This window comes from Sturnus vulgaris, chromosome 33, assembly GCF_052056855.1.
Source record: "Sturnus vulgaris isolate bStuVul1 chromosome 33, bStuVul1.hap1, whole genome shotgun sequence".
Classification (NCBI taxonomy): Eukaryota; Metazoa; Chordata; class Aves; order Passeriformes; family Sturnidae; genus Sturnus; species Sturnus vulgaris.
In genome coordinates this window covers 781989-793117 of record NC_142275.1, presented here as the reverse complement: position 1 = coordinate 793117, position 11129 = coordinate 781989, and the positions used below count along the sequence as shown (strand labels likewise).

The 11129-nt window shown below is 60.5% G+C and overlaps 1 protein-coding gene across 1 annotated transcript in view; it reads right to left on the bottom strand.

The window, feature by feature from the left end:
• Positions 1–563: 563 nt before the first annotated feature.
• C3 (complement C3) overlaps positions 564–11129 on the bottom strand; it is a 50363-nt gene continuing 39797 nt past the window's right edge. The window contains 13 exon segments of the mRNA XM_088154914.1: positions 564–705; positions 1365–1566; positions 2194–2280; positions 3068–3083; positions 3085–3158; positions 3713–3818; positions 4469–4555; positions 5537–5624; positions 6541–6592; positions 6708–6858; positions 8695–8853; positions 9627–9790; positions 10931–11081. Of these exon segments, the coding sequence (XP_088011040.1) occupies positions 564–705; positions 1365–1566; positions 2194–2280; positions 3068–3083; positions 3085–3158; positions 3713–3818; positions 4469–4555; positions 5537–5624; positions 6541–6592; positions 6708–6858; positions 8695–8853; positions 9627–9790; positions 10931–11081 (1479 nt within the window).

Genomic DNA, 11129 nt, shown 5'->3' with positions numbered 1-11129 from the left:
TGGGGCATGGGGACAGGTGTGGGGACAGCGATGGGGACATGGGACAGGTGTGGGGCATGGGGACAGGTGTGGGGACACGGCGACAGGTGTGGGGACAGCGATGGGGACAGGTGTGATGGGGACACGGGGACAGCGATGGGGACACGGGGACAGGTGTGGGTGACATGGGAACATGGGGACAGGTGTGGGGACACGGCGACAGGTGTGGGGACACGGGGACAGGTGTGGGGACAGCGGGAAGAGAGGGGGCGATGGGGACAGGGGACAATGGGGGCCACGTCCCTCCCGCGTCCCTCCCTGTCCCCTCCATGTCCCCCCCAATGTCCCCCGGTGTCCCCCCACGTCCCCCCCATGTCCCCCCCAATGTCCCCCAGTGTCCCCCCGTGTCCCCCCCATGGTGTCCCACCCATGTCCCCTTATGTCCCTGCATGTCCCTTGGTGTCCCCCCCGTGTCCCCCCCATATCCCTCTCCCTGTCCCCTGCTGTCCCCCCCCACTACCCCCCCAATGTCCCCTCCATGTCCCCATGTCCCCCGGTGTCCCCACAGGTGTCCCCCGGTGTCCCTACTGTCTGCCGGTGACCCAGAGGTCGCTGGCCTGGTCCCCCACACCAGGTACTCCTGTCCCTGTCGCAGCCTCAGCGCGTCCCTGCAGTGCTGGTGGCTCACGAAGGTCCTGTCGCTGCCCGTGGGGTCCTCGTCCGTGCCTGTCACCGTGTCACCGTGTCACCGTGTCACCGTGTCACCGTGTCACCGTGTCACCGTGTCACAGTGTCACCGTGTCACCATGGCACAATGTCACCGTGTCACCATGGCACCGTGTCACCGTGTCACCGTGTCACCATGGCACAGTGTCACCGTGTGACAGTATCACAGTGTCACCACGGCACAGTGTCACCGTGTCACCACGGCACAATGTCACAGTGTCACCGTGTCACCGTGTCACCGTGGCACAGTGTCACAGTGGTCACCATGGCACAGTGACCTTGTCCCCTCCATGGTGGCCCTGTCCCTCCCCCCGTGGTGGCCCTGTCCCCCCCCCCCATGGTGGCCCTGTCCCCCCCCGTGGTGGCCCTGTCCCCCCCACCATGGTGGCCCTGTCCCCCCCCCGTGGTGGCCCTGTCCCTCCCCGTGGTGGCCCTGTCCCTCCCCCCGTGGTGGCCCTGTCCCTCCCCCCGTGGTGGCCCTGTCCCCCCCCGTGGGGCCCTGTCCCCCCCCATGATGGCCCTGTCCCCCCCCGTGGTGGCCCTGTGCCCCCCCATGATGGCCCTGTCCCCCCCGTGGTGGCCCTGTCCCCTCCCCCCGTGGTGGCCCTGTCCCCCCCGTGGTGGCCCTGTCCCCCCCGTGGTGGCCCTGTCCCCCCCACCATGATGGCCCTGTCCCCCCCGTGGTGGCCCTGTCCCCCCCCCCGCGGTGGCCCTGTCCTCCCCGTGGTGGCCCTGTCCCCCCCCGTGGTGGCCCTGTCCCCCCCCGTGGTGGCCGTACCCATCTGATGACGGTCAGGACCTTCATGATGTAATTGTCGTGGGACGGGGTCTCCTCGCGGGCCACCATCCTCACCTTGTACACTGCCAGGGGACACGGGGACAGCGCTGTCACCCCCCACAGGGCGGCCCCGCAGTGTCCCCAACGTGACCCATTGTCACCTGATGTCCCTGTTGTCCCCAATGTCCCCATTGTCCAAATGTCCCCATTGTCCCCAATGTTCCATTGTCCCCAATGTTTCCGTTGTCCTTCGGGTCCTCATTGTCCCCACTGTCCCCAGTGTCCCCACTGGTCCCCCAATGTTTCCATTGTCCTCATTGTCCTCATTGTCCCCAATGTCCCCAACGTCCCTGATGTCCCCGATGCCACCAATCCCTCAATGTCCCAAATCCCCCCATTGTCCCCAATGCCACCAATGTCCCCAGTGTCCCCACTGTCCCCATTGTCCCCAATGTCCCCAATGTCCCCATTATCCCCATTGTCCCCACTGTCCCCAGTGTCCCTATTGCCCCCATTGTCCCCAATGTCCCCATCGCCCCCACTGTCCCCAGTGTCCCCAATGTCCCCAGTGTCCCCATTGTCCCCAATGCCCCAGTGTCCCCGTTGTCCCCATTGTCCCCACTGTCCCCACTGTCCCCACTGTCCCCAATGTCCCCAATGTCCCCAGTGTCCCCATTGTCCCCACTGTCCCCACTGTCCCCATGTCCCACCGAAGTCCACCCCGGGCTCGCAGGCGCGCTCCATGCGTTGTTTGACGTTGATGTCCTCGGGCTGATCGTGCCGCTTGAAGCAGCTCTCTGTGGGGGACGCGGGGACACCACGGTGACATCATGGGGACACCACGGTGACATCACAGTGACACCACGGTGACATCACAGTGACACCACGGTGACACCATGGGGACACAGCCATGGCAAGGTCAGTGGTGGCAGGGACGTGTCCCCGTCACAGCCGTGACACGTGATGTCTCATCAATGTCCCTCATCACGACCGTGACATGTCCCCACCATGGCCATGAAGTGTCCCCATCCTGCTGTGACATGTCCCCATCATGGCAGGGACATGTCCCCATCATGGTGACATGTGACATCTCATCATTGGTGTGTCCCCAGCATGGGCCATGAATGTCCCCATCATGGCCATGGCATGTCCCCATCACGGTGACATGTGACATCTCATCATTGGTGTGTCCCCATCATGGCAGGGACATGTCCCCATCACGGTGACATGTGACATCTCATCATTGACGTGTCCCCATCATGGCAGGGACATGTCCCCATCACGGTGACATGTGACATCTCATCATTGACGTGTCCCCATCATGGCCAGGACATGTCCCCACCATGGCCATGAAGTGTCCCCATCACATCGAGTGTCCCCATTGTGACCATGAAATGTCCCCATCACGGTGACATGTGACATCTCATCATTGACGTGTCCCACCATGGCCATGACATGTCCCCTCCCCGCCAGGGCTGTGTGTCCATCCCACCCCCGTGTCCCTGCTGTCCCCTGTGTCCTGCTGTCCCCAGCTGTCCCCAGCTGTCCCCTGCTGTCCCCGTGTCCCCGTGTCCCCGGTGTCACCTTCGGCGCAGCGACAAAACTTCCCCCTGGCAGATCTTGTTGAGTTTCCCTCCCTCCTTGTCCGGGTGGTAGAAACGGGTGCAGCGGTCATCTGAGGGGACACGGGGACATCAGGGGACACAGGGGACACACAGGTGACACAGGTGACAGGTGACACAGGTGTCACACAGGTCACAGGTGTCACACGTGAATACACAGGCGACACACAGGTGACACAGGTGACACACAGGTGACACACAGGTGACACAGCTGACAGGTGACACAGATGACACAGGTGACACAAGTGACACACACGTGACACAGGTGTCACACAGGTGACAGGTGATAGGTGACACAGGTGACAGATGACACAGGTGACACAGGTGACACAGGTGACAGGTGTTACACAGGTGACACAGGTGACACACAGGTGACACAGATGACACAGTGACAGGTGTTTACACAGATGACACAGGTGACAGAAGTGACACAGGTGTCACACAGGTCAGAGGTGACAGGTGACAGGTGTCACACAGGTGACAGGTGGACAGGTGTGACACAGGTGTGACACAGGTGTCACACAGGTGTCACACAGGTGACACACAGGTGTCACACAGGTGTCACACAGGTGACAGGTGACACACAGGTGTCACACAGGTGACACACCGATGCTGTAGTAAGCTGTAGACGCTGACGGCCGCGGGCTGGATCAGCCCCACTGGAAGCGCTGGTGAGCCTTGAAGGTGAAACACTCCTGGGCCTTGTGGGACACCTGGGGACAGCGACGGGGACAGGACAGGGGACAGGGACAAGGGAGAGAAGGACAGGGGACACAGGGGACATGGGGACGAGGACAGGGGACAGGGGGGTGGCATTCAGGTTGCGAGTCACGTCCCCAACCCACCTGTCCCTGTCCCCATCTTGTCCCCACCCCTGTCCCATCTTGTCCCCACCCCTGTCCCCATCCCTGTCCCTGTCCCATCTTGTCCCCGCCCCTGTCCCTGTGCCTGTCCCTGTGCCTGTCCCTGTCCCCACCCCTGTCCTATCATGTCCCCACCCCTGTCCCCGTCCTGTCCCCATCCCTGTCCCTGTCCCTGTCCCCATCTTGTCCCCGCCCCTGTCCCCTGTGCCTGTCCCTATCCCTGTCCCCACCCCTGTCCCCGTCCCCGTCCCCATCCCTGTCCCATCTTGTCCCCGCCCCTGTCCCCGTCCCTGTCCCCATCCCTGTCCCATCTTGTCCCCATCTTGTCCCCGCCCCTGTCCCTGTGCCTGTCCCTATCCCTGTCCCCACCCTGTCCTGTCCCCATCCTTGTCCCTGTCCCCCACCCCATCCCTGTCCCACATTGTCATTGTCCCATCTTGTCACCATCCCTGTCTTGTCCACCCCCACCCCCGTGTCCCCAATGTCCCCAATGTCCCCACCTTGTCCAGGTAAATGACGACGTTGCTCCGCTCTTTGGCCTGGTCCAGCTCGAACTTGGAGATGTACCTGTCCACACCCTCGGACAGCTGGGGACACAGGGACAGTGTGACATCAGGGACACAGGGGACAGTGTGACACCGGGGACACAGGGGACAGTGTGACATAGACACAGGGGACAGTGTGACACCGGGGACACAGGGACAGTGTGACATCAGGGACACAGGGACAGAGTGACATCGTGGACACAGGGACAGTGTGACATCAGGGACACAGGGACAGTGTGACACGGGGGACACAGGGACAGTGTGACACGGGGGACACAGGGACAGTGTGACATCAGGGACACAGGGACAGTGTGACATCAGGGACAGTGTGACATCAGGGACACAGGGACAGTGTGACACAGGGACACAGGGGACAGTGTGACACTGGGGACACAGGGGACAGAGTGACACAGGGACACAGGGGACAGTGTGACACCAGGAACACAGGGGACAGGGGGACACGGGGGACACAGGGGACAGTGTGACACGGGGGACACAGGGACAGTGTGACATCAGGGACACAGGGGACAGAGTGACATCAGGGACACAGGGGACAGTGTGACATCAGGGACAGTGTGACACCGGGGACAGAGTGACACCGGGGACACAGGGGACAGTGTGACATCAGAGACACAGGGACAGTGTGACATCAGGGACAGTGTGACACCAGGAACACAGGGGACAGGGGGACACGGGGGACACAGGGGACAGTGTGACATCAGGGACAGTGTGACACGGGGGACACGGGGAACAGTGTGACATCAGGGACACAGGGGACAGTGTGACACTGGGGACACAGGGGACAGAGTGACACCGGGGACAGTGTGACACAACGGGAGACAGAGGGACACACAGTGACACCGTGACACCGGGGCGTGGGGGACACAGGAGGACACATGTCCCCCCCCCCAGTGTCCCCATGTCCCCCCCAATGTCCCCATGTCCCCCCCCCCCAGTGTCCCCATGTCCCCCCCGGTGTCCCCATGTCCCCCCCCCCCGGTGTCCCCATGTCCCCACACTGACCCTCCTCAGGTCCTGGACGTCCGGTGAGAATCCCGTGAGCATGGTCACGTCCAGGATGGACATGGTGGCATCCACGGTGTCCAGGTACCTGTGGGGACAAAGCTGAGGCCACCCCTGTGTGTCCCCAACCCCCCCCCCCCCCCCCAGTGTCCCCCCATCCCGATGTCCCCGGTCCCAAAGTTCCCCGTGGGACAAGTTTGGGTTCTTTGTCCCCAATGTCCCCGTTTTTGTCCCTGATGTCCTTGTCACCAATGTCGCCATTCCCCTCTCTGTCCCCAATGTCCCCAGTCTATGCCTGATGTCCCCAATGTCCCCATCCTTGTCCTGATGTCCTTGTCCCCTGTTTCTCCAATGTCCCCATCCTATCCCCGATGTCCCTGTCCCTGATGTCCCCTCCCTGTCCCCAATGTCCCCAATGTCCCCATCCTTGTCCTGATGTCCTTGTCCCCAATTTCTCCAATGTCCCCATCCTGTCCCCGACGTCCCTGCCCCCAAAATCCCTTCCCTGTCCCCAATGTCCCCAACGTCCCCATTTTCCTCCCTGTCCCCAATGTCCCCAATATCCCTGTCCCAAACATCCCCTCCCTGTCCCTGATGTCCCCAATGTCCCCATCCTGTCCCTGATATTCCTGTCCCCAAAATCCCTTCCCTGTCCCCAATGTCCCCAATGTCCCCATCCTGTCCCCGATGTCCCTGCCCCCAAAATCCCTTCCCTGTCCCCAATGTCCCCATTGTCCCCCTCCTCTCCCTGTCCCCAATGTCCCCAACGTCCCCATTTTCCTCCCTGTCCCCAATGTCCCCAATATCCCTGTCCCAAACATCCCCTCCCTGTACCCAACATCCTCTCTCTGTCCCCAACGTCCCCAATGTCCCCATCCTGTCCCTGATGTCCCTGTCCCCAACATCCCCTCCCTGTCCCCAATGTCCCCATCCTGTCCTTGATGTCCCTGTCCCCAATACCCCCTCCCTGTCCCCAACGTCCCCAACGTCCCCAATGTCCCCACCTGGTGCAGATGGTGATCTTGACAGATCTGATGACGTCCTCCTCTTCCTTGCCTGGGTGGGGACAACGAGGGGACACCGAAGGTGACACGGGGAGCACACGGGGGGGGTGGCTCGGGGGAGGGGAGGGGACACAGCGAGGACAGGGAGGGGACAGTTGGGGACTCACCCGTGTCCACCTCCTCCACGTTGACGCTCAGGTCGAACTTGTCACATTTGTTGTCCTTCTCGGGGACCTTGGCGTGGTACACTGTCACCACTGTCATTGTCCCCTTGCCCACGCCCTCCGCCTTCACCGTGAAGTCCTCGTTGATCTTGGTCTGAGGGGACAGGGGACATTAGGAGGGGACAGGGGACACCGGGAGGGGACAGGGGACAGGACAGGTGACATCCCCAGGAGGGACAGGGAGAGGTGCAGGGGACACAGAGGGGACAGGGACAGGCAGGACACAGAGGGGGTGGCAGAGATTGAGGGGACAGGGGACACTGGGAGGGGACAGGTGACACTGGGAAGGGACGGGACACTGGGAGGGGACAGGGGACACCGGGAGGGGACAGGGGACGTTGGGAGGCGACAGGGGACACCGGGAGGGGACAGGGGACGTTGGGAGGGGACAGGGGACATCCCCAGGAGGGACAGGGAGAGGTGCAGGGGACATGGAGGGGACAGGGACAGGCAGGACACAGCGGGGGTGGCAGAGATTGAGTGGACAGGGGACACTGGGAGGGGACAGGGGACATTAGGAGGGGACAGGGGACGTTGAAGGACACAGAGGGCACACTGAGATCAGGGGGGCAGGGAGGTGACACGGACATCGCAGGTCACAGCAAGGGAGGGGACAAGGCCAGGCTGGGACATCCCAAGCCTTGAGAGGACACAGAGGGGACAAAACACAGAGGGGACACGGAGGGGACACGGAGGGGACACGGAAGGGACACGGAGGGGACACAGAGGGGACATGGAGGGGACACGGAGGGGACACAGACAACGGTGGCCGTGGTGATGGGACGGGATTATCCCAGGCCACGAGGACACCCAGAGGTGCCAGGTGACAATGACAGTGACAGTGACACTGACAGGGACAGTGCCAGGTGACAGTGACAATGGCAGTGCAAAGGTGACAGTGACAGTGCCAAGGTGACAATGACAGTGCCAGGTGACAATGACAGTGACAATGACAGTGCCAGGTGACAGTGCCAAGGTGACAATGACAGTGACAGTGACAATGACAGTGCCAAGGTGACAGTGACAATGACAGTACCAAGCTGACAGTGACAGTGCTACGTGACAGTGACAATGACAGGTGACAGGGACAATGACAGGTGACAATGACAGTGCCAGGTGACAGTGCCAAGGTGACAATGACAGTGACAGTGACAATGACAGTGCCAGGTGACAATGACAGTGACAATGACAGTGCCAAGGTGACAGTGACAGTGCCAGGTGACAGTGACAATGACAGTGACAGTGCCAAGGTGACAGTGACAGTGACAGGTGACAGTGACAGTGCCAAGGTGACAGTGACAATGACAGTACCAAGCTGACAGTGACAGTGCTACGTGACAGTGACAATGACAGGTGACAGGGACAATGACAGGTGACAATGACAGTGCCAGGTGACAGTGCCAAGGTGACAATGACAGTGACAGTGACAATGACAGTGCCAAGGTGACAGTGACAGTGCCAGGTGACAGTGACAATGCCAGGTGACAGTGACAGTGCCAGGTGACAATGACAGTGCCAGGTGACAATGACAGTGACAGTGGCAGTGCCAGGTGACAATGACAATGACAATGACAGCACCAGGTGACAATGACAGTGACAATGACAGTACCAAGCTGACAGTGACAGTGCCAGGTGACAGTGACAGCACCAGGTGACAGTGCCAGTGCCAAGTGACAGTGACAATGACAGTGACAGTGCCAGGTGACAATGACAGTGCCAGGGACAGTGCCAGGTGACAATGACAGCACCAGGTGACAATGACAATGACAATGACAGCACCAGGTGACAATGACAGCACCAGGTGACAATGACAGTGACAGGGACAGTGCCAGGTGACAATGACAGCACCAGGTGACAGTGACAGCACCAGGTGACAGTGACAGCACCAGGTGACAGTGACAGTGACAATGACAGTGACAGTGCCCGGTACCTCGGTGGAGCGCGCCACCAGCGCGTTGCTGTTCTCGATGCGATACTTGACGGGGCTGGCGCGGCGCGGCAGCAGCACCGACACGTCCAGCTCCAGCTGCTGCTGCGCCTTGGCGGCCACCTGGTACTGGGCCAGCGCTTGGAACACCAGGATGGTGGCCTGAGGGGACAGCGGGGTCACCAGGGCTTGGGGACACTCGTGGGGAGGTCACAAGGACACCAGAGTGGCCTCAAGGGGACACTGATATCACCGGATTTGGGGACACCAGCTCTGTGTCCACCTGGTACTGGGCCAGCGCTTGGAACATCAGGATGGTGGCCTGAGGGGACAGTGGGGTCACCAGGGCTTGGGGACACTCGTGGGGAGGTCACAAGGACACCAGGGTGGCCTCAAGGGGACAGTGGGGTCACCAGGGCTTGGGGACACTGGTGGAGAGTCCCCAAGTGCCCCAGAGTGGCCTGAGGGGGACACCAGTGTCACAACTTGGGGACAGTCATGGAGAGGCCACAAGGCCCCCAGGGTGGCCTGATGGGGACAGTTGGGTCTCCAGGGCTTGGGGACACTGGGGGAGAGTCCCCAAGCTCCCCAGAGTGGCCTGAAGGGGACAGTGGTGTCACAACTTGGGGACACTGGGGGAGAGTCCCCAAGCTCCCCAGAGTGGCCTGAAGGGGACAGTGGTGTCACAACTTGGGGACACTCATGGAGAGTCCCCAAGTGCTCCAGAGTGGCCTGAGGGGGACACCAGTGTCACAACTTGGGGACACTCATGGAGAGTCCCCAAGCCCCCCAGAGTGGCCTGAAGGGGACAGTGGTGTCACAACTTGGGGACACCTCCCGGCCCACCCCCAAAACCTTTCCGGGCTCCTATATCCACCCCCCTCCCTCCCACCAAGTGCCACCAGAGATGTCCCCAAGGTTGGAGATGTCCCCACCTGGGTGGAGCCGTATCCTCCCCCGTAGTAATTCTGCTGAGCGAGCCACCGGACCACGGGCCCGGCCAGCTCCGCCTTCTCCATCTGCACCAGGGCCAGCAGCGCGTAGGACGTGCCCTCGATGTTGTAGGTGCGGGCGTTGCGCTCCTCCCAGCTGGACCCACCTTTGGGGACATCGGGGACGTCCCCTCAGCCACCGGGGACCTCGGTGGTGGCCTCAGCTTGGCCTCCCCCCCACATCCCCCAGGGTTCAATCCTGGGTGATCGGGAAGAGCCGAAACGGGTTCTGGGGAAAATTCAGGAGGACCCAAAAGTGGCGACCCTGATCCTAAATTCCAGCCCTGGGAGAGGATTCGGTTCTGGAGAACCTCAGGAGGACCCAAAAGTGCTGACCCTGATCCTAAATTCCAGCCCTGGGAGAGGATTTGGTTCTGGAGGACCTCAGGAGGACCCAAAAGTGCTGACCCTGATCCTAAATTCCATCCATGGGAGAGGATTCGGTTCTGGACCCAAAACTGCCTTCCCTGACCCCAAATTTCAGTCCTGGGAGAGGATTCGGTTCTGGACCCAAAACTGCCTTCCCTGACCCCAAATTTCAGTCCTGGGAGAGGATTCGGTTCTGGAGAAAACTCAGGAGGACCCAAAACCACCACTCCTCACCCCAAATTCCAACCCTGGGAGAGGATTCAGTTCTGGAGAAACTCGGGAGGACCCAAAACTGCCGCCCCTCACCCCAAATTCCAGCCCTGGGAGAGGATTCAGTTCTGGAACCTCAGGAGAACCCAAAATCACCTCCCCTGATCCCAAATTTCAATCCTTTCAACCCAAGGTGAGGTGTCACCTTTGAGAACCTCAGGAGGACCCAAAAGCGCCTCCCCCGATTCCAAATTCCAACCCTGGGAGAGGATTCGGTTCTGGACCCAAAACTGCCTCCCCTGATCCTAAATTCCAACCCTGGGAGAGGATTCGGTTCTGGAGAAACTCGGGAGGACCCAAAACCACCTCCCCTGACCCCAAATTTGACCCCTCTTGAGGTGTCACCTTTGGAAAACCTCACAAAAACCTCAAACCATCTCTTTTCACCCCAAATTTGACCCCTCTTGAGGCATCACCTTTAGAGAACCTCACAAAGACCTAAAACCATCTCGTTTCACCCCAAATTTGAACCCTTTCACCTTTAGAGAACTTCACAAAAACCCCCAAACCACCTCATTTCACCCCAAATTTGCCCCCTTTCACATTTAGAGAACCTCACAAAAACCCCAAAACCGCCTCTTTTCACCCCAAATTCTCCCCCATTTCACCTTTGGAGAACCTCATGAGGATCTTCTCGCTCTTGAGCTTGCCGGTCAGGGCCAGCGCGTACGACGCCAGGGCCACCGTGTAGGGCCGGGCCAGCTGCTCGTAGCGGCGGATGAGGAAGCCGGCGGCTTTCTCGATGCTCCCATCCAAACTCTGGGATGGAAAAAAAAAAAAAAAATTTGGGGGTTCTCAGGTGTTTTC